The sequence below is a fragment of the Chrysochloris asiatica genome, unplaced genomic scaffold, assembly GCF_000296735.1.
Source record: "Chrysochloris asiatica unplaced genomic scaffold, ChrAsi1.0 scaffold00083, whole genome shotgun sequence".
NCBI classification, from domain to species: Eukaryota; Metazoa; Chordata; class Mammalia; order Afrosoricida; family Chrysochloridae; genus Chrysochloris; species Chrysochloris asiatica.
In genome coordinates, this window is record NW_006408601.1 from 1,005,459 (window position 1) to 1,029,970 (window position 24,512).

General features: G+C 40.8%; 1 protein-coding gene and 1 pseudogene across 1 annotated transcript in view; both read left to right on the forward strand.

Annotated features, from left to right (window-relative positions):
• The window catches only part of PARVA (parvin, alpha), a 218,388-nt gene that overhangs the window by 166,256 nt on the left and 27,620 nt on the right, over nt 1–24,512 (forward strand). Inside the window, 5 exon segments of the mRNA XM_006878178.1 lie at nt 9,035–9,150; nt 16,759–16,817; nt 19,991–20,010; nt 21,476–21,537; nt 22,205–22,273. Of these exon segments, the coding sequence (XP_006878240.1) occupies nt 9,035–9,150; nt 16,759–16,817; nt 19,991–20,010; nt 21,476–21,537; nt 22,205–22,273 (326 nt within the window).
• On the forward strand, nt 22,617–23,818 carry LOC102841740 (annotated as a pseudogene).

The following is a 24,512-nucleotide window of genomic DNA, read 5'->3' on the forward strand; positions in this document are numbered from 1 at the left end:
AAGGTGCTTTGAAGAACAAGGCACCAGGAATTGATAGTATACAAGTTGAAATCTTCCAACAAAGTGAAGCAGCACTTGAGGCATTCACTCATCTATGCCAAGAAATTTGGAAGACAACTACCTGGCCAACTGATTGGAGAAGATCTGTATTTGTGCCCATTCCAAAGAGAAGTGACCCAATGGAATGTGGAAATCATCGGACAGTATCATTGATAGCCCATGTGAGTAAAGTTTTACTAATGGTATTACAGAAATGACTGTAACCGTACATAAACAGAGAACTTTCAGAGATTCAAACCAGTTTCAGAAGAGGACATGAAACAAGAGAGATCATTGCTGACATCAGATGGGCCTTAGTTGAAAGCAGAGAATACCAGAAATATGTTTACTTGTGCTTTATTGACTATGTAAAGGCTTTTGATTGTGTGGATCATGCACACCATTGCAAAGTAGGAGTATTTGGGAACATGTACTTGTGCTCATGAGGAACCTGTACATAATAGAAAAGAGGCAGTTGTTCTAAAAGAACAAGGGAACACCAAATGGTTTAAAATTAGGAAAGGTGTATACCAGGGTTGTAGTCTTTCACCATGCTTAGTCAGTCTGTATGCTGAATAAAAAATCCAAGAAGCTGGATTATAGGAAGAAGAACATGGCACCAGAATTGGAGGAAGGCTCATTAACAACTTGCGATATGCAGGTGACAATCTTGCTTGCTGAAAGCCAAGAGGACTTAAAATACTTATTACTGAAGATCAAAGACCATAGCCTTCAGTATGAGTTACACCTCAATGTAAAGAAAACAAAAATTCTCACCACTGGACCAATAAATAACATCCATATAAATGGAGAAAACATTCAAATTGTCAATGATTTCATTTTGCTTGGATCAACCATCAACACTCATGGAAACAGCAGTCAAGAAATCAAATGACATATTGCATTAGGCAAATCTGTTGAAGAGCAAAGATGTCAGTTTGAGGACTAAGGTGTGTCTGACCCAAGTCATGATATTTTCAATAACCTCATACGCTTGGATGGTGAATAAGAAAGACAGTAGAAGAATTGATGAATTTGAGTTATGGTGTTGGAGGAGAATATTGAAAGTACCTTGGACTGCCAAAAGAACAAATAGATCTGTGTTGGAAGAAGTACAGCCAGAGTGCCCCTTCAAAGCCAGGATGGCCAGACTTTTATCTTTCATACTTCGGACATATTGTCAGGAGGGACCAGTCACTGGAGAAGGATAGCATGTTTGATAAAGTGGAGGGTTGGAGAAAAAGAGGAAGACCCTGAATGAGATGGATTGGCACAGTGGCAGCAGCAATGGCCTCAAGCATAGAAGCGATTGTGAGGTTGTCGCAGGATTGGGCAGTGTTTCATTCTATTGTGCACAGGGTTGCTGTGACACAGTACCAACCCAACGGCACCTAACAATAACAACAACAAAGACCAGATACTGGAATTTTTTTAAAGCATCATCAGGAATATTGTCTTCAATGGCTTTGAATGATTTGCTTGGCTCATTTTTATCTTAACTTCTTATAAGGAATTGTGTGTGGGTAATGTAATTCACATGGCCACTCTGAGTTATTTTCATTTTTGTCCATTACTGTACACATGAATGCATGTTTTGTTTGTTGAAGTCCTATACACAATTACATTTTGTTATTTTTTTCTTAATATTATATTATACATATGTGTTATAGATTTCCACGTGGTGTTAATAGTTATAATTTTTAATAATTTATTCTATCTCATGGGAGGATAGATAATTAACTTAAATCCTAAACTGATTTTTTTTTGCGGGGGGGGGAGGGGCAAATCTTCCCAAGTGATTGCTAATACCAGGTAGCACGTGTCTCGGGTTGTGGTTTTTTTTAAAAAATATATATATATATTCTTGAATTATCACCCTCAGACAGATTTATAGAAGTGAGGTGAATTACTCTATTACAGAAATTAATTATCTCTGCAGAGATAATTAATTAGATAATGAAGTAGGTCCAAGAAGTACTGGACCTACATACCAGCGGCAGTGGTTTGTTCCACAAGGAATGTGACAGGCACAACTGCTTGGGGAAAATCTCCTTCCATTTATCTCACTTATTGCTCTGGCCGTATATGGGGACATTGTCTCAACTTTCCACCCAGGATAAAAGTGTAAGAAACAGACTACTGAGTTTCCAAAGGTCCTTGATCCAAGGCTTTAGAGAGCTCTTTTCCTTTCTTCTCTCTTTTTTTTTTTCAATAAATGTTAATTACAGTAATAACAGTTCAACAGAAACAGCTGAAAACTTAGAAAATATAGGTAAATGACAAATGTTAATATCTCACATAGTTATGTTGCTTACCATGTGCTTTGTACTATTTGAAATACTCTACATATTTCAATTCTTCTAATCCTCACTAGGGGAGTCCTGGTGTGGCGCTGTGGGCTAATACGTCAGACAGCAAAGTCATTTGAACTGCACGGTCAGCAGTTCAAACACACCAGTTACTCCTTGGAAATTCTATAAAGGGTCACTATGGGTCTAAACCAACTCAACAGCCCTTAACAACAACAAGAAAAACAATCCTCACTCAACCATGTGAGATAAAAATTTTACATTCCATTTTGAAGGTGAGAAAATCAAGGCTTAGAAAGGTAAGAAACTATGACTGTCAGCTCCAGGAAGGCAGCAACTTTTCTCTTGACCCTGCTCTGTCCCCAGAACCTAGAAGAATGAGTGGGACATAATGAGCACAGTGATGTTTGAAGGGATCTCCTTGTCCAAGATCACAGCAGTGGTCAGTGATGGATACAGAAATCAGATCCAGAGAGTCTGGCTACAGAGTCTGTACCCTCTCCTCTACCCATCCTGCCACAAAGCTGGGCCCCAGAGAGAGGCACCATGAACAGTGGCGTGTGTTCATTCAAGTTGTGTGTGTGTGTGAAATAAATTAATGAATACGTGAATGAGTGACTGTTCTTGCTAAGTGCCATTGAGTTCATTCCAACTCAGCAACGCTGTATAGGGTTTCTGAGGAGCAGCTGGTGGGTTTGAACCTTCAACCATGCATCTCAGACTGGCCTTGCAGACCACCACCATTACCCTGCCGCACCACACCAGGACTCTGAATGAATACATACATACTTTTTATTTACAAAAGAGACTGAAACAAAATGTGTATGAACTGTTGAATGGAAAATTGCTCTGTAAGCCTTCACCTAATTCACAATTAAAAAAAAAAAAAAAGGTCATGGAAAAATGGTAATAAAAGATAATGGCCCCTCCAAAACTGAAACTCAAAAGGAACACATGCGCAGGCATGTAAATTTGCTGGTGACCACATTAGTGTACTGGTGCTTGGAAGAGGGGAAAGGCAGCAATGAAGAAATGGGCTGAGTTCAACCACATTCTATAGACTCTCGTTGACTTGGAGATGAGAGAGAGAAGAGGAAGGGCTGGTTGGGCCAAAGTGTGGTGAGATCTGAGGATTCTTGAGCCCATGGGCAAGGACATAGAAGGGCTAGAGCTGAGAGTGAAGCATCCAGCTGATTTGAAGTGAGGGGAGATGCATGAGAACACCCAAACTTGCAGATAGTACCCATTTGACCTAGTCTCGATGGCTTGATGATCAGAACTCAACTAGAGGAAGATATTTTTTAAAAAATTGTTTTTTAATGTTTCATGAAGTAAATGAGGGTAAATTGCTACAGTTTGATGAACTTGACTTATAATACTATGGATGCAGTAGCTCAAAAAAACAACTGAGAGGAAAGGAGTCTTCACATCAAGTATCAATCCTATCTACTCTTTATACAGGGTAGATAGGGACGGGCAACTTAGACATTGGCTACCTAAAATGAGAGAATGACAAAGGCATGAAGTGACTGGCTTGCAAGGTTTCAAAAGGGAGTTTAGTTTAGGGAGTATGTGGTGGGAGATAGAGTCCCCACTGCAGTTTTCATCTTGTCTAGATGGGTCTGGTGAAAACAGATGGGGATAAGATTCTTATGATTCAATAGTAATTGTTATCATGACTAATTGCGACTATCACAACTGTAAAGGTGGAAGTTTTGTTATAAAAATGGAGGAGTAGTTAACCTTACAGTCCAGAAACAGAGGACCCTAGGACCATCAAGAGAGAAGAGCACAAAAGGAATGTGGGACCCTATCCAGAGAAGGAGGCAGAGATGAGGACATGGAGAAAAGGAGCAGCTAAGGACTCTAGACTCATGGAAAGAGAGGGACTGAGTACTGATGGTCAGGAGGCAGGCTTGCAGAATGTGCCCTTTGGTTGTTTAAATTATTATATATTCCTGAGTGTTTTGGGGTACACCCCCCGTCCCCTACCCCACCCCCAAAAAAATAAAAACAGAAGGGATAGAAGCAAATATTGTTGAATGGTGATGCATGGAGGAGATTGTAATCATTGAAATTAAACGGTGTAAAGCTGATGTTCTCCCATGTAAACTATCACTCAGTTCACAATAAAAATAAAAAAGGATAATGGAATTTTTTTCCTTAAGCTTTTTGAACATTGTTTGGAAGATGTATATATTTACAAATCAGTGCAGTTTCTTCTGTATTTAACTTTCAGTGTTACTGTATGGATGTGTTCTAATTTATTTAACTATGGGTGGATTTTTAAGTTATTTTCCCTTTTTTTCAGTAATAACAACATAGCCCAGTAATGTCTCTGGCTCAGAGCCATAATCACTTCTTTAGAACCGTTGTTGTTGTTAAGTGCCATCGAGTGGGTTAGATATCCAGAAATGGTATTTTAGGGCCGATGGGCATGTACATTTTTAAGGTTATAACAGATACTGCCCAATTGGCTCTGGAAAACTCATGTCAATTTATAATTCCACCACAGGACTAGTTTAGAGGCCTATTTCTAACTCAGAAACTTCTTTTAAAATTGTTTTCCAGCCCTAGTATGACACTTTTTGCCCAACTGCCCCTGTTCCCAATTTACTCAGTGAAGCCTTGACCTTTGTTCTTATTCTGGACACAATCTCCTGACTTGAGCAGAGACACACAGTGGCCTCAGATTCTGCCAAACATCAGTCAGGAAACCTTCTAGGAGTTGCCTTGAGAGGCAGCAAGATGAGGGTGTCCTTATGCAAAGATTGTGTAGAATGTTTTTAACTGGAAAGATGTTATGTCTTTCTTATCCAAAATGAAAATTCTGAAAACAGATTAATGTTAAAACCATCTTCCATCCTGACATAACTGCTTTCATTTATGTATTACACATATTTCTTTCCAAGTCTTGGCTTCAAATACAAACTTGTGTATGTGTGTGTGTGGATATGCATGTGTGTCGTGCCTATTCATAAATGTATGTATTTTACATCGTTTCTATCCAGTGTCTCTGTAACATTATACCATTAATATTTATAGCTACATCATCTTAACAATGGTTTTCAACACATGCAAACTATTCCATTACATAAATGTACCATAATTTATTAAAGCAGTGATTATTAAACTGTGCTTAGCCAACCTAGAGATTTACAAGAAGAATCTTAGGCATCACTGGGTATGGGGGAGAGCAAGAAACTGTGGGTGGGCTGCAGTTAGAACCAGAGCAGTTATACTTTTTTCAGTGATAGTGTTACCTGTAGGATTTTAGAACAAAGAGTTACTATGCTAGAAAGAGAGATATGGAGGGAAAGAGAGAGAACACGCAAGAAAAAAAGGAGGGGCAGTAAAAACCACTAGGTTCAATCTTATTCTTGCCATTGGACTTAATTTTATCCAGGTGTTTTAAGAAATTAATAGATTACATAAGATTTAATATCTTTGTGCTCATAGTGTGTGTGTGTGAGTCAGTAAGTACTCTCCAGAGAAAAAGAATCAAAAAGAATATATTTACTTGTGGCCAAGACTTAGAAAGGAATATTTTTAAAAATGAAAGTTATGATAATATGGAAAGATATATATATATATATATATAAAGAACAAACAGATCTGTATTGGACGAAGTACAACCAGAGTGCTCCTTGGAAGTCAGGATCGTCAAACTTCGTCTCTCCTACTTTGGACATATCAGGACAGACCAGTTCCTGGAGAAGAATATCATGTTTGGTAGAGTGGAGGTTGGAGAAAAAGAGGAAGATCCCCCCAGTGAGATGGATCGGCACAGTGGCAGCAGTAATGAGCTCAGGTGTAGCACAATTGTGAGGTTTACGCAGGACCAGTTAGTGTTTCATTCTGTTGTGCGTTAGATTGCTGTGAGTCGGTATCGACTCGATGGCACCTAACAATAACAACAACACATGTGTGTGTGTGTGTGTGTGTGTGTGTGTGTATGTATATGTGTGTGTGTGTATGCATATACCAGAATAAACAAATCTGTTTTGGAAGAAATATAGCCAGAATGTTTCTTAGAAGCCAGGACAGCATGACTTCATCTGGTAGGATTTTGGTTACAGTCTTGAGGCAGAACTTAGTCATTTCCAGGAAACCTTAGTTTTTGCTCTTATGGGTTTTAACTGATCACATGAGACCTACTCATATTGTTCAGGCTTGTCTTCTTTATACTTAAGGAAATGCTAATCACATCTACAAAATACTTCCCGAACCATAGATCTAAGCTAGTGTTTGACCATACAACTGGGCATGATAGCCTAACCAAGTTGACACGTAAAAGTAGTCATCACAGTGTGTTGTGAGACTGTGGGATTTTTTTGTTGTGAAATTATGGGGAAATTCTCCAGGAGAACAGTACATACAGGTGCTTATTGTAGAAGCCCTGTGTTAGTGACCAAGACAGTTGAGATTATGTTCAGTGTCACCAGCATGGAAGAACCACCTGATTTTGTTTGCCTTTTCAAATAATTTATTTCATTTTTGTTGTTGTTGAAAATATGCCCAGTGGAACATACACCAATTCAGCAATCTCTACACATACTACTCAGTGACGTTGATATATTCTCCAAGTTATGCCACCATTCACGCCCTTCTTCAGAGTGTTCCTTCCTGATGACCCGCTCCGTAAGCTTCTCTAACCTTTCAAGTTGTTGTTCATTTACTCTTAGAATGTAGATTGTTAAAAGAGCACAGTGTTCAAGGTAGACATTCTTTACTAATTAAGCTAAACTGTCATTTGGTTTTGGAGTCCTAGTGTGGTGCTGTAGGATAAGAACTGGTTTGATTGATAACCACAGGTCGGTACTTCAAAAGCATCACCTGCTCCTTGGCAACTCTATACATGCTCACTCTGAGTCAGGACCAACTCGACGGCACTTAGCAACAACAATATTGGTTGGTTTAAAGAAAATTTCAGGAATATTTTTGGTTTAAGGTTTACAGATCATCTCAGAGCAGTGGTTGGGGGCTTCATTACCTTCAGTGGTTCCAGAAAGTCTGGCTTCCATGATCATTTGCAGTTCTGTTGCCTACTTTCCCCTTTTTAATCAAGATTCTTCTATAGAATCTTTGATCAAGACAGAACAACCTGTGTGGCCCCAACTGTTCCAGCTTCATGTAGTTCATGCCCCTTGGGGAACAGCTGAAATGGAGCGTCAGTGAAGGGGGTGGGTTACTCAATGATGATGATGCTGTGGCAGTGCTGAACAGAAGGGCAGACCTGGGCTTTGTTTTGTCAGTCAGTGTCCACACCATGTCAGTGGGCCAGTCCTATGCCAGGAGCCTTGTTTGAGGCTGCAACTGTGGGTAAAACTTAGTTGGCAATGCCTGAAATCCCAGAGTTAAAAAAATAACTTCTTTTGGAAGGCCAAAAGTTAGGAACAGTTCATTGACTCTTTGATGGTGGTACAGAACTGTTGTTCATACCAAGTAGAAAACTTTTGAAGTACCAGTGATAACAAGAAACTCTAATGAGTTCCCAAGGAATGTCTGAATCATTCCTTTTTCTTGGAGGTTTCTCAAAGTTTCTGCTGGAGCAGACTCATCAATCCCAGGCCAGACAGGAGGACACCCTAATGAAGGCCCAGTGCATGCTAAGTAGACAGAATGGACTCTTTTTTTTTTTTTTTTTTTTTAATTTTTCCTTAAATATCCACTGTAATGAAGAACTACGAGGGCTGGACTGGTAGAACTTGAAAGGAAATAAAGTATCTGGTGAATCTTCCCTTTTATTAAAAAGAAAGGAGAAAAAGCTAGCATGTCTCAGTGGCCTGGGTGCCAAACATTTACACATATGTTGCAATTTTTAAAATATGAGTATATCTTGGGCAACTACTGTGTGCCAGATGGTTTGCCTACATTATATCTGGAAATTCTTTGAACGTATATACTTCTACGTCAATCCTGCTGTCCCAGTTGTGAAGATGAACAAATCAAGGCTCAGAGGCCATTAAGGTCATGTAGCCAGCAAGTCGTAGAATTGCTAAATCAGTGCTCAAGCTCCAGTCTGCGTGACCCCGTTGTCTGTGTGTCCCCATTTTCTTACCTCCTGAGAGAACCCTGGGCCCAGTCTTCCCTAGTGTACACGGCTTAGCATCCAGCCATAGCTCAGAAGCTATGGAAATCAACTCAGTCATGAACATCCCCTCCCAACTATTCCCCAAGGGGCATCGTCTACTGTGACCATACATGGCATTTGAGAACAAAGCTTTTAGATGATTCTCAGGCCTTCTTCCAGGAATTTTTAAGTCCTAAATAAGGAAGGAGTCCTTGGAACAGGGTACTAGTAGAAATCTAGAGTTAACTATCAGTAGGGAGGGGTATAGGGCAGACATGTCCATGGTTGATAGAACAGCATACAAAGGGACATGGGGTATTCAGAGGGCAGATCTGAGCTCAGATATTGCTGTCATCAGGGTCCAGATGGGCAACTTATGTGAAAGAGTTGCTGCACTAGAAATCTAACCATATGTTCCTAGTAGATGTTCCATAGTATCAGACCAAGAAATTAAGGGTCCCAGCATGAAACCCATGATGACCAAGGACACTGAACTGTGAATCTGGAGGGTAGACTAAAAAGGACATTGGTGTGGAATGTTTTTGAATATTGTTCGTGTTGTCAAAAACCTTACAGAAGATTCTTTAAATTTTAAAATCATCTTTTATTTCAGCTGTTCATGCCAAGAGCCTGGTAGCCATCTTGCATCTGCTCGTTGCTCTGTCCCAGTATTTCCGGGCACCAATCCGTCTCCCAGACCATGTTTCCATTCAAGTGGTTGTGGTGCAGGTAAGATGAATACTATCATAAACAATGGCCCCTTTAAGGAGGTACAGATGCTGGGTTCTGTGAGGGCCAAGGCACAGTGGATTGATGAATGCTGAATGTCCTTGGGTTACCTAATGCATGTTGACTTATCTTTGATATGTGTGCAAAGAGTGGAAGAGTATGTACTTGGGCCTGAGATACTCTGGGTGAGGCCTGTGTCTGGATTTACCTGTTTTTGTCAGGAGAATATCCCTGTAATTATACTTGAGAGAGTGTGTGGTATGTATTTGTGTAGTGGGGCCAGGAGGAAAGGTGTCCTTGTGTGTGTGTGTGTGTGTGCATTTGTGTAAGCAGTGTGCAGGATGCCCTGCCAGCCATGGCGAATCATCCCTTTTTAGTTAAATAGATGAAACATAGGCATTGAGGGAGATAGATACCTGTGTATGTGAGAGAGACTTGCCTGATCACATTGAGGGCACTGCTGCTTTTCACCCACTCAGAGAAGCAGAGCTGAGATCTCAAGTCAGCTTTTTCCAGATTGTTCGATGGAATTTCCAGTCACATATGGGTGTATCATTTCCACAATGAGGGTGTGCTCTCTCCCCGGACGATCTCACTCTGCTCCTAAGTACATTAGCTACTCAAATTCAATTTTATTTTCCATCTTTATGCCCATTTAGCAAAAGGTCATTGTTTTGTTGGTTTGTTTCTGTTATTTTCCAAATAAATATGCATCAAGGGAGAAGGCCTGAAATAGGAAGGAAAATCCCTGCAAGCAAATGAACCACACGAGACCAGAGTCCAGGACAGAAGGGCTTTGAGCTGAGCATTCTGGGAAATCAGATGTTAATGGAGAGGGAGGGGGAGGTGGTGACTCTAACACTGATGGATGGCTCCTCAGTCATTGATTAGTCGTGCCTAATCTGAAAGCATTTCTTCCACACATTCTGGTTGCTTAACTCTGCTGATCATCAAAACCCAAGCCTGTTGCCATTGAGTTGATTCCAACTCATGGGGACCCATTTGTTAGTAGAGAAGAAGTGAGCTCCTTAGAGTTTTCTTGGTCACAGTCTTTATAGAAGCAGATCATCAGGCTTTTCTGCCACAGTGCTACTGGATAGATTTAGTTTAGTGGTGGTGGTTATGTGCCATTGAGTCAGTTCCAACTCATAGCGACCCTGTATAAGATTTCCTAGGCTGTAAATTTTAATAGTTACAGAAAACCTTATCTTTCTCCCATGGAGTACTGGTAGATTTGAACTGTTGACCTTGTGGTTAGCATCCCAGCTTGTGATCTACTATGCTACCAGGGCTACTTTTTGGTCAGTAGCCAAGTACAAGTACATGCATTTATATCATGCATGAAGCCTTGCTAAACATCATGAGGGAATAATAGGAGTGTCACAACTTAGCCCTGCCTGCCAGGAGAAAAGAAGCAGAAGGGGCTATTAGAAGCCTATAGTTGATGTGAATGTTATGGTTCAGACACTAATCACAGGTAATGGAAAGGTACTAATTGCCATTATTTATTGAGCACTTCAGTTGTATCAAGCATGGTGCTACTATGGCCAATCCTGAGCATTCTTGAACCAGTATCTCCCTGGTGAATCTAGGCTGTCTCTGTTGTGTTATTTTACCAGTAGACAATGTGAGAAGCTACTTCATTATATTCTTTAAAAATACAGTTAAAATTTGGCAGGAGGAAGGGGGCTCCTAGTTTAAAACAGATGCCATTGCAAGCCCACTATATATGCCTTGTTTTCAGCTCTCAATCATAAGCCAGGAGAAGGCTGTTGTTGGTTTAATTTCTCCTGCAGACAGTTTTGTTAGCACACAGGAGAAAAGAGGACACATTACATAAAATGTCATCAGTGCGTGTCAGGTTTTATGAGGTGTTTTGCTTTATCAAGCGAAACTGGCACAGAAGCAGGACTCCAAGAACTAGCCATAAGTCACTGTTTAAACTACACAGATAACTCTGTAGGGAACAGGTAATAGATGGGGGTAAATTAGGATGCTATGTGAGGGGTTGTTTAACCCAGATTTTTGCTAATGGTCTGTGTGTTGTTGTTAGGTGCCATCGAGTCAGTTCTGACGCATAGTGAGCCTATGCACAACACAACAAAACACTGCCTGGTCCTGCACCAGGTGTTGTTACACTTGAGGCCTTTGCTGCTGCCACTGTGCCAATCCATCCTTATGGCGATCTTCCTTGTTTTCTGTATGGAAGCTCTTAATTCTGCATGGAGTTTAAGATTGAGGTTTTATGTCCATGAATGGCCTCACATGACAGAAGTCTAGTGGTTCAACCTCACCAGTCATTCCACAGGACAGAGATGTGGCAGTCTGCTTCCATAAAGATTTGCAACTTTGGAAACCCTATGTTAGCAATTCATACCCACCAGCCACAGTGTGGGAAAAAGCTGTGCATAAAAAATTTGCTTCCGTAAAAGACTGATAACCTTGGAAACCCTATAATGCATTCTTCTCTGTCCCATAGGTCCCTATTAATCGAAATCACTTCTACAGCAATAGACTTTTTTGGAATCTCTTTCAAACGATTTTCTAATTTTTTTGTTTCTTTACTTATTTGTGTGTGTGTGCACTTTGATAATCCTTTCTGCTGCATCTACTTCAGATATACTTTTGGCCTATATCCAGTTTTAACTTTCCTTCTATAAAAATATTTTTCAAGTGCACTATTTTTAGTGGTTATTGGGAATGTGAAGAGAAGTTTCATCAGGGGACTAAAGAAGGAGGGTTTCAGCTGACCTTCCACCTCTCAGGCCCCTTCTTGACAATCATGTCAGCCTCTGTGGAAGATGAATTCACTCTGACAACCATTTGCACGACCTTCCTGCCTGTGTCTGAAAAATGGTTTTGGTGGGATTTGATGGAATGAAGCTTCCCCTTTACTCCCATTAGAAAGTCTTCCTGAGCCCTTATATTCCCCTATTCATAAACCTCCATTCCAGGGAAACTTATAGCAGTAAATGCCTACAAAAAATAAAAAAATAAAAATAAAGAAAAGGATGAAAGATCTCAGCCTAGTGCTACAATTAAAAGAACTAGAAAGAGAAAATCAAACTAAGCTTAAATGTACCAGAAGAAATAAAGAACTGAGCAGAAATAAATCAAATAAAACATAGAAAAACAATATAGAAAATAAATCAAACCCAAAATTTGTTCTTTAAAAAAGTAAATAATATTAGCAACACTTTAGCTAGACTGACAAAGAAAAGAAGAGAAAATATGCAAATAACCAAAATGAAAGAAGGGCCATTACAACAAGTGACCCTATAGAAATAAAGAGAATTATGATAGAATATCATTAACTGTATAGAAACAAACTAGATACCCTAGATGAAATGGACAAATTCTTAGAAGCACACAACCTATCCAAACTGACTCCAGAGGAAGTAGAACGCCTCCACAGACCCATAATAAGTGAGTGAGAGAATCAGTAGTCAAAACCTCCCAACAAAAAAAAAGTCCTGCCATCACTGGACAAGAGCAGAGAATGGGACCCCACCCAGAGCAGCAGTGAGGCCTGAGATGGAGACAGAGAGGATGACGTGAAGAGATGGAGTGGCTGAGGGCTTGAGATCCAAAGAGGGAAAGGGGCTGTGTGCTGAGGACCAGGCGGGGGGCGGCCAGGTGGGCTTGTAGGGTATACCCTTTGGTTGGGGGATGATGCATGGACGGGATGGTGACTATGGCAATGAAACGATGTATGACAGAATGAATGTAAAACTAATGTTTCCCCATGTAAACTATCACACAATACACAATAAAACATTTATTTAAAAAAAAAAAGCCCTGGCAATGAAATGATATATTATAGAATGAATGTAAAATTAATGTTCTCCCATGTAAACTATCACATAATTCACAATAAAACATTTATTTTAAAAAAAAAAGTCCTGGGCCAGATGGCTTCACTGGGGAATTCTTCCAAACAGTGAATTGATATCAGTACTATCTAACCTCTTCCAAATGATGGAGAAGTAAGGGATACTTCCTAATTCATTCTGTGAAGTAAAAATAAACCATGAAACCCATACCAGATAAAGACATCACAAAAAAGAAAACCACCAGCCAATATCTCTTATGAATATATAAGATATTTTGTCTTCAACAAAATGCTAGCAAACAGGATCCAGGAACACGTTAAGAGAGTCATACATCATGACCAAGTGGGATTTCTTCCAGGAATGCAGGGATAGTTCAACATTAGAAAATTAATCAATATAGTATACCACATCACTAGACCAGAAGAAAAGAACCACATAATCAGTTCTATGGATGCAGAAAAAGCATTTGATAAAATCCAAAACCTTTTCTTGATGAAAATCCTAAAGAATATTAGAATAGAAAGAAAAGTCCTCAGTATGATTCAGGGCATATATGAAAAGCCAACAGCCAACATAATATTTAATGGAAAAAAAATGGGGAACTTTTCCCCTTGAAATAGGGAATAAAGTCACAAAGGTGACTGCACTCACCATTTCTATTCAGTATTGACTTAGAAGTCCTAGCCAGAGCAATAAGACAAGAAATAGAAATCAAATCTGTCCAGATTAGAAATTTTACTTCTGTAAAGTTATCTCTGTTTGTGGATGATATGATCCTCCCTATAGAAAATGCCAATTCACCCATAAGGGAACTTCTAGAGTTAAGAGAGGAATTTACCAAAATTGCAGGATACCAGGTCAACAAACAAAAGTCAGCTGGATTTCTATATATCAGCAATGAGAATTCTGAAAGAGAAATTAGGGAAACAATTTCATTTACAATAGGATCTAAGAGAATAAAATAGCTAGCAATAAATCTAACCATAGGTGTGAAGAATTTAAACAATGAAAACTTTAAGACACTGCTGAAAGAGGTTAAAGAAGGCTTAAATAAATGGAAAGATGTTCTATGTTCATGGATTGGAAGACTTAATGTTGTTAGATGTCAATACTATCCAAAGTGACTATACATTCAATACAATCCTGACCAAAATTCTAACAGCCTTCCTTATAGAAACAGAAAAACCAATCCTCTACTTTATATGGAAAGGGCAAGAGGCTCAGAATAGCTAAAACTGTTGAAAGAGAGTAACAAAGTAAGAAGTCTCACACTTCCTGATTTTATAACATGCTGTAGAGCTACAGTTGTCAAAACAGCCTGGTACTTTGTTGTTGTTGTTAAGTGCTGTCGAGTTGATTCCTACCCATAGCGACCCTATACAGGGTTCCCGAGGCTGTAAATCTTTATGCGAACAGAAAGCCTCATCTTTCTCCCATGGAACAGCTGGTAGTTTTGAACTGCTGACCTTGAGGTTCACAGCCTGATTCGTAACCACTACGCTACCAGAGCCTGGTACTAGCATAACAATGTATACATAGATAGATCAATGGAATAAAATTGAGAGTCCAGGAATAAATCCACATAATATGGTCAACTGATTTTTTTTTTTAACAAGGTTGCTAAGTACTTTCAATGTGGAAAGAAGAGTTCTTTCATTAAATGCTAGGAAAATTTGATTTTCACATGCAGAAAATCACATACATACAAAGACATGCCTCACATCACATACAAAGACAAATTGAAAATGGATTAATGACCTAAAAGTGAAAACTAACACCATAAACTTCTTAGAAGAACAAGCCAGGGCTGTGCTATCAGGTCTAACTTTCACAGATGGCTGACTTAATATAATAGCAAAAACACAAAGAGCAAAAGACAAAATAGATAAACAGGACCTCATAAAAATTTTAAACTTTTGTTCATCCAGAGACTTTACCAAAGAGTGAAAAGACAAGCTACCTACTGGAAGACTATCTTTGGAAATTATAGATCCAACAAAAATCTAATAACCAAAATACATGGAAAATGTCAATAATTTAACAACAAAAAGACAGATAATCCAGTCCTAAAATTGGCAAAGGATTTGAATAGACATTTTGCCAAAGAGAACGTTCAAATGGCCATCAAACATATGGGAAAATGTTCAATGCCATTGGCCATCAGAGAGATGTAATTCAAAAGCACAATGAGTTACCATTTCATTCCCAGTAGGATAGCTAAAATTTAAATTAAAATTTAAAAAAAGGAAAATAACTGTTGGAGAAAATGTGGGGAAATTGGAATCTTCATTTTGCATTGATAAAAATGCAAAATGGTACAGCCATAGTGGAAAACTGTATGCCAGTTCCTCAAAGAACGAAACTACCACATAATCCAGCAATTTCACTCCTAGGTATAAATCCAAAAGACTTGAAAGCAGGGACTCAAAAAGAAATTGGTACACCAGTGTTCATTATAACACTATTCATAATAGCCAGAAGATGGAAACCACCTAAATGTATGCCCATAAACAAACGAATGGATAAACAAAATGTGATACATACATACAATGGAATATTACACAGCCAGTACAAGAAATGACATGGATGGAGTTTGACAATATATGCTGAATGAGACAAGCCAATCCCAAAAGGCAAATGTTTAGAGAGCAAAGTCTGTTAGTGGTAGGAGGGAGGGGCGTTAACAATGATGGAAAAATCACATTGATTAAGGGTAAGGTTGCACAGCTGACTATTGTAATTGCTGTCAATAAATTGGCAAAAGTTGTGTAATAGATTAACAACAATTAAAAAGTTGCTGAGGTTGCATATGTACAACCAAACACCTCATAACAGGAGAATTGGGAGTAAGAAGATAGGGAATGTGTGTTTGTTTCCATGCACCTTTGTCATGAACTGGCTGGCACTTAACTACCATTACTGAACATTTGGATCAAAGATTCTATAGAAGATTTGAAAGGGGGGAAATATAGAACAGAATTTCAAATTCTCATGAACTTTAGATTTTCTGGAGCCATGGATTCTAGATGAATTCCTAATACTATTTTCCTGAGATAACCTTTAAACCTTAAACCAAAAAATATTCCCTGGAGTCTTCTTAAACGTAAACAACAGTTTTTTATACTCCATTGTATTTATTCTAACTCCAACCCTAACTAATGAAATAAAGAAGAGGATTTGTAGATGTGAGGGGTGAACAGACGGATGGATGAATAGGTGGGTGAGTGAACATGAGTGAGTGAGACTTATAGATGGCCCCGGAAGTGCTTAATCTTTTCTCAGAGAAGAAATGCATTAAGGAGTACTGTACTACTTACTCTAAAACTCCCATTTTATCAATTTAAAAAAGAGAGACAGACTCTCCAAGCCCATCCCCACAGTTAACTGTGTTTCTCTCCGCTTCCCTCCATGGCCCCAGCTGGAGGGCAGACACACCCTGGCCTTCATTTCCATTTGGTTTACTGTGGATTACTCCGGGAGGCGAACAGTTTGCTTCCAGCAGAATGTTTTCCAATAAAAAAAGAAAAGAGTCACCGTCCAAGAAACAGCCTACTTGTTTGGACTAAACACTAATTTCACTTAGTCCAAATGGTACAGTCCAGTAACAGGAACTCAGGGACCTCGTTTCATTTCTAGCATTATCTTGTCTCTGAGTTCACTTCTCCAACTCCACTCACTTTCTCAATATCAGAAATGCTCGTCTGTTGGTTGGTATTTTTTCTAAAGCATATTTTTTCTCCTCTCTTCCCATCCCCTCTCCCTACCCCCATTTCAGAAACGAGAAGGAATCCTCCAGTCTCGGCAAATCCAAGAGGAAATAACTGGTAACACAGAGTATGTGAACACCATTGTTGCCAGAGATTCTGTAATGGAACACAGATGTTTCTCCAAAATGCATCCATTTGCTGATATTTAGTTTTCATTTATTGGGATTGCAGGAGGGATTAGACTTCAGCCAATGATTATAGTTTAGCCTTTTCCGTGCATTCAAAACATGCCTCTCAATGCTTAAGGTACAAACTTGGGTGGGGAAATGGGGAGAGGGAATTAGTAATGATTGAAAAATTCTAATTTTATGGCACTCCAGGAAAAAATGCGCCCAAAAAAGCCAACCAGCATGAAATCATCTTGCCATAAACATGGGGTTGAATTTAAATTGTTAACCTACAAAAAGACATTTTTCTTCCTTTCTGAATTGGATTTATTTGGTCACGTGCCATGACCCAGAAAGTCCCTGTCTACCCTAGCTTTTTTGGTTTGTTTGGGTTTTTCTTTCTCTCCCCTTTTCACTTGCTTTAAGAAACTGCACTATCAGAATGTATAAGCAGTTTGTCATAGCCAAGAGGAGTGTTGTCTTAAGCAGAAAGAGCAGGTTGATGTATGGGGTCTGAGGTCATCAGGCAAGCCTGCTCCCTGGCCACAGGCATAGCTGGGCAAAGTTCATTTTTAGCGTTCCTTGGGTCCCCCTTGAATGATAATGACATAGTGAAAAGGCAGAAGTTTCTATGTCAGCTCAGTTTGAGTTCAAGTTCACCTTTTACCAATTACATAGCAGATGAGCCCCTTAACCTCTCTGACATCTGTGAAGTGGGATTTTCCTAAGCTGCAGAAAGGTGGTGACAATTCCATGTGGTAGCAGCTGTTCTTCCTCTCACCTGCCCTTTATTGCTGCTTTTCTTGGGTTTCCTCATCACAGCTGACCCACATGTTCCCGCCTGGCCCAGTCTCTAGGAAACGCCCTATTCTCATTTCCCAGTACTGCTGCCTGACTAGACCACATTGTATACTGTACTTCAAAGAAGCCCTGGGGTCTGGGCATTTCGGGCTGAGGGATAAGAGCAGAAAGGAGAGGTGACCCTTCCCCAGGTCCCCAGTGTATCTTATCAGAAAGACTCCTAGTCACTCCAGGGGCCAATCTTAATAGAGGAAGGGCCAGCTCAAAGACATAACAACACTGACTTTGGCCTTGTACCTGTGAGAAATGGAGGAAAGGTACCCTGGGTCAGGCCAGCTGGTTAAGGAGCAGAATTCCTCACTGTCCTACTCCCCACCCACCCCCACCTTTGTTGGACTTTACGTGCTTTTTCACCTGAGAGGCGCTTGGCCCATGAGAAACTCCTGAATCGAAGGGTATGAAGTTTCAGATTCCAGAACATTCTCTCAGTGCTTGCCATGGCTTCTGTTGTTCTTTCTTTTTTTTTTTTTTAAGGTTTTTATTGTGGATTGAGTGAAAGTTTTCAGGGCACATCATCGGTTTCACATTCAAACATTCATATACCTTGTTTCATTACATTGATTATAATCCCCTCCACATACCATCAGTTAACAGAGTTTCTCTATATCCTCTTTAGCATTTTTGGGGCGGAAAAACTTTGCCTTTTTGGAATTTACAGTCTCAGCTTTTAGGGAAGGTTTTTACATTTATCTGTGGGTATCCAGGGCTCATGTATGGAATTACTAACCAGCATAACTGAATAATCAGATAAGGGACACTTTGCTATGTCTGCTAGGTGGCTAAAGTCTGATCCTCAGAGCCTATGGTTTGGACGGTCAGCAACACTTGAGCCCACAGGGACTTGAACTCCTGACTGGGTCTGCACGGTCTGCATCAGATTCCCCCTTATTTATTATTTGTTTAAGGGACGCTGCCTGTCTTAGGCGGTCAGTGCGAATTCCTCAGTCTTACCCATCATCGAAACTCATTGCAGCATGGCAATGGCTCTGTCTTAGGTTGCCGAGGTTCCACGTGATCCTTGCCTGTCTCTGGCCACTGTTGTTCTTTCTTCTCTGCCACATCTACCACAAAGACATAAACAGGGATACAGCCTTCTAATAATGAAAGCAAAATTCTGTTTACATAATGCTTTCATGTCTCATTGATATTGAAAATAAGCACATAGGGTAATGATTAAATTCCCTAAACCCCAAAGTTTAAAGGTGTCATTGAGCTATCCAACAGTTAACACTAAGTGAATTTTTCTTTCCAATCTGCTACCCCCAACTGGTCAATTGGTAGGTGATAGGTGTATAGTTGGAATAAACCAATATAATAAAAGTCATAATAAAAAACCAGAAATGTATTAAGGGAAAGATATATGTTGAGCATTTCTTATATACTGGGCATTATGCTAAAACCTTTCTACATATTAAATCTTTTAATGCTTACAACATCCCATTAAAAGTGTTTGCTGTTATTCTCATTTTAGAGATAAGAACCCAGAGAAGTTAAGTAACTTGTCCAAGATCACACAGCTTGCAGATGGCTCAGTGGGATTTAAAACGTACACGGCCTGTGTGTGTCTACTAGTTATGTTCTGAATACTTTGCAGCTTCTCTGCTACAAGGGAAGTTACAGTTCCTGCCCTGTTTGGGTCCAGTAGCAGGTGTAATTTGGAGGACATTACAGGATGGATGAGAGAAAGACAAAGCTGCCCTCCCCAAGCAGATGCCCACAGCAACCTGACCATTGCAATTCCACATCAGGGCTTTGCCTGAGCCAGCATGGCCCCTGAAATTCAGTTGTCAGTCTTAAGCCCCTGAGTCTAATATTCTTTATTTAAGACAAGAAATACTCGTTTAAGCATCATTACACCAACCTTTGCACAAATACCAGTATATCTGTGTAACCAAGAGAAGAAATGGGTAATAGTATGAGGACTTCTGGTGTGGCACTGTAGGATCAGCACTGGACTGCAAACCACAAGGTCAGCAGTTCAAACCTACCAGCTACTCCTCGAAAACGTTATACAGGGTAACTTTGAGTCAGAACCAACTCGAGGGCACACAACAACAATAACAATGTGCTGAAGAGTGAGTAATTAATTAAAAGACTTAGCAACGAATAAAGTGCCTAAGGAAAGAGAGTTTTGAATTAATCAACCAAGGACAAGCAGGCTGGTACTTGAGTAAGCAGGGTGGTGGTGGCCTTCCAGCATTGATGGAAGTTTCTTTCAGAGAACAGGCCACGGAGAGAAGAATAACACTGTTTTCTTTTCCTTTCTTTCCAGGGCTCTTTCTGGAAGGCATGGTGAGTTACCCAGGATGGTCCTCCATCACTGGTGTCTGCAGTGGGGCCCTAGTTAATGTGGAAGCAGCTGTTTTGTGGACACTGGGACCAACAGGCACTGAGCTTGCTGCCTGGACAAGTGTCTGCACCTGTGACCAGGCCAGCTGGGTAGAGAGAGGCAGCTTACTGTTGTGAAGAGGAAAACTGCCCACATCAACGCAGTCCTCTTGCCAGTGGTCAGACTTTGCTGGACTTCTGCATGGGTCCTGGGCATTTTCAGGGAAGTTTAGCCCCAAGCATATTGTGGGAGTGAAGGAAGATGTATATACATGTAGATTCAAGGGAGCGCCATCCCCTCTGTCCAGTCTGCCCAGCCTTTCCAGGAGCTATATTCTTCCACTTCCATCATCACAGCTCCTACCTCTCACATTACCCACAATTCTGTGGGTTTGTTTCTAAGTCTGTGAATATCAGAGGTCACCATCACTTTTCTGGCAATGTGACAGTTACCCATTCATCAGAGCAAGAGTAAGAAAAGGCAGACACACTGGGGTCATGAAGCCAACCAACCCAGATTCACCTGTCTTGGAGTTTTCCTCTCAACTGGAAAACAAGGAGTTGTAGCAAGGCAAATCTCTGAGGGGGCGTATACCTTTGGTAATTTCCACAACCCAGCTTTTCACTGTGAGTGGTATTTTTAAGGATTTAAGTTATGCTCCGAATTCACATCGGTAGAGCTCTTTGGCATTTACAGAGCATATTCCCGTACATTCTTGCCTTTTACTCTGGTGACAACCTTGAAGGAGTTTCATATTTCAGTAGTTTACAGAGGAAACTGAGGCACAGAGAGTTGAAGTGACCTAGACAGAGTTTACTCAAAATGAGGAGCTCATATTCTACCTGGGGCCCCCTGACTCCCTGTCCTTTTACCTGTATACCTCACTGTGATGTTTGTCTGGGGTGTCTTGTTTTTGAAAATCAGGGGGTGAAATGATCTGATGTTTAGATAACACTCTACCTCCAAAACGCTTCATAAACACTTTAGAACCATGACTGAGTCATGTGGTGTTGTGGGGATAGTGTGTGTATTTGGTCATTTCCGCCTCCTCACCACCCTATATGACAGGGGAGAATGGCCCCATAGGCTGAAATCTTTATAAGAGCAGATCGTAGGTCTTCTTTTTTGCTGCAGAGTGGCTGCTGGGCTCAAGCCACTGACCTTCTGGTTGGCAGCAGAGGGCATAACTACTGTTAATGCCATCAGGGCCCCTTGAGTCAGGAGATGATGAAACAAGTGGAGAGAAATGTTCAACCCCAGGTCAAGCTGCCTGATAGAGCCCCTTCTCAGTAAAAGGTTGACATGTTTCCAGAACACGGATGTACACCATTTGGAAAAAGACCTCTAGGCCAAGAATCTACCCCCAAACCAAGGCTCCAAAGTCACAAGCACCATCTCACGCCCACGTTATGTTTTCCTCTTTTCCAGAACGAGATGCCTTCGACACATTGTTTGACCATGCTCCAGACAAACTCAACGTGGTGAAAAAGGTAAGAAAGGGGTACCTGGGAGGGAGTTAGGCAAGGGAGATGAAGTCAAAACATTATGAGAGTCTATTCCTGCTGCCTGCAAGCTCCCTGCAGAAATTGATGTAAATCTCAAATCTCTGCAAATGCTGGGCTTTCCCCCAGATGTTATTTTAGCTGTCATCTTCTCACGGACATTTAATCCTGTCCCTGTTTTCTCCCATTGGGGTGACAGTTCTTGAGAGTGTTGCAGCTATGAGTACTCTGTGCTCTTACCTTCCCCAACTCATCACACAGACCTCTGTCTGTCCCCCTGGGCACAGGACCGACACCTAAGAAGGAGGGCCCTGCTGAGTTCATTTCTTATGTGGCCCCGTCCTAATTTCCCATAGGCTCACCCTTTCCCTTCATTGTGTCTCCGGGGACTTGCTGGAGAAATGCTGCTCCTTTCACATCCTGAAACTTCCCGTTAGAACCCCACGTTGTGTGGGACTGTCCCTCCTACCCCTGCTGGACCCGTATAGGCTGCTCACCCGCACATAGCTCTGTGTAGGAGCCCTGGCACTGTGCTCCTAGGTGGCCTTGTGACTTTACACGGATCCCAGTCCCTGCTGTGGAATCACAGAAGTGGCCTCCCGGGTCTGACCTGGTAGCCTTCCATCTTAAATGTCCGGCTGTGCTTCCCTTTTAGACCCTCATCACTTTTGTGAACAAGCACCTGAATAAACTGAACTTGGAAGTCACAGAACTGGAAACCCAGGTGAGTGATGGCCCTAGTAACAGGCCCATTGTAGGGAGAGTCTTCTACACACACCTGAAAGCTGCCCCTAAGGTAGGTTGTGGCTAAGTCCTGACTCATAGCAACCCTGCATAGGGTTTCCAAGCAACGGCTAGTGGGTTTGGATCACCCACCTTGTGGTTAGAAGTCCAGTGCCACACCAGAAACCCAGGATAGGAGCCAGAAGGAATTTCCCTGTGAAATTTTTCCAACTTTACGTTTTGAAAATTTACAAAGAATGTCCCAATAAACTTTCATCTAAACTTCGCTTGGATCAATTAGTTGTTGACATTCTGCCTTCTTTTTTGCTCTTTCTCCTAAATACATGTTAAGAACAAGTAATCTCTTAGAGAACCACAATACAGTGATCAAATCCAAGCAATTTAATGTTGATGTAATATATTAACCTATTTAGGTTGAGCCATATGAAACTGCTGATATTAACTGCATTTGGAAGATAAAAACTGCAATTCTTTATGGTTCAAAGAAAACCTTTGTAATGAAGTTCTGCCAGTTGTCCCAATATTCACCTACACTGCATTTACTTGTCATGGCTTTTTAGTCTCTTTAACGTCGAGTAACCCCCTCTTGTTTCTTTGCATCACGTTGGCATTTCTGAAGAGTGTAGGCCAGTGGCTTTATGGAAATTCTTCCACCGTGATTAGCTTCAGGTTGTGCTTTTTTAGTAGCAATCCTACGTAAGTTTCTGCGCTGTTCGTCTCAGGACGTCACATGAGCAAGCACTTTTGTCCGTTAGTTCAATTACTACTGATGTTACCTTTGAGCACAGAAAGTGGAGATCATCCTGTCATGAAGGATGAGCCACAGGCCCCTCAGCCAATCACTCAAAAAGACAGACTGGACCCAGCACACACCCAGTCTGTCCATTCTAATCACTTTTAAGGTGATTTCAAGAAATTGGGCCTCTTGTTCTTCCTAGGCTGGCCGCTCGGCAAGACAAAGGCCACGATCAGTTCAAGCATGAAGATTGTGAAGCCCAGTGGCGAAAAGCTGGATGAATTCGCTCTTGAGCTACAGATGAACTCGGACCTAAAGGCTCAGTTAAGAGAGCTGAACATAGCTGCAGCTGAGGAAATTGAAATTGCTGGTGGCTGGAAAGCTATTATCATCTTTGTTCCTGTTCCTCAACTGAAGTCTTTCCAGGAAATCCGAGTCCAACTTCATGAACTGCAGAAAAAGTTCAGTGGAAAGCACGTGGTCTTTATTGCTCAGAGGAGAATTCTGCCTAAACCAACTCGAAAAAATCATACAAAAAATAAGCAAAAGCATCCCAGGAGCCGCACTCTGACTGCTGTGCATGATGCAATCCTTGAAGACTTGGTCTTCCCAAGTGAAATTGTGGGCGAGAGAATCTGAGTAAAGCTGAATGGCAGCCGTCTTATAAAGGTTCATTTGGACAAAGCACAGCAGAACAATGGGGAACACAAGATTGAAACATTTTCTGGTGTGGATAAGAAGTTCACGGGCAAGGATGTTAATTTTGAGTTCCCAGAGTTTCAGTTGTAAACAAAAATGATTAAATGAGATATCATTCACACACACACACACAAAGAAATTGGGCCTCTTGGAAACTCTAGCACCTGTTGTTTGTAATCATAAGCATTTGGTGGCTCAACCTCCCTTGAAAAGCTTATGGGATATTGGATATGCGTCTGGCATCTGTACTATACCTTGGTTCCATCATGGTCTACTCTTTCCAAATCTCATTCGACCCTTAAGCCTCCACTGCCTCCACAATTCCGCCCTGATTGTCCAACAGACCCTAGTCTAGCTTTTCCTTGAGCAGAAGATCTAGCCTAGGAGGCTATAGTGCTGTAGACATATTGGACATGGTTTCCTGCCCTGGATCTATTCTTCACAGAAGGGACTGGACTCTCAGCCTTAGCCATGCCCTCAGTATACAGTTCTGCTTTGTCAGCAAGAGCCAGTAGGTTGTGTCCTGTGTGCTTTGTTGTTTTCCCAGATTGCATTAGCAATTGTTGTTGTTGTTGTTAAGTGCCATCAAGTCAATTCCATCCCATAGTGACCCTGTATAGGGTTTCCAAGGAGCGTCTGATGAGCTTGAACCACCAACCTTGTGGTTCAAGCTGACATTGCAGTCTAGCACATTAACCCACAGTGCCACACTAGGACTCCATAATAGCAGTAGTTAATATTTATTAAGTGCTCTTCATTAGAAGTTGTCAAAAAGGAAATGGAA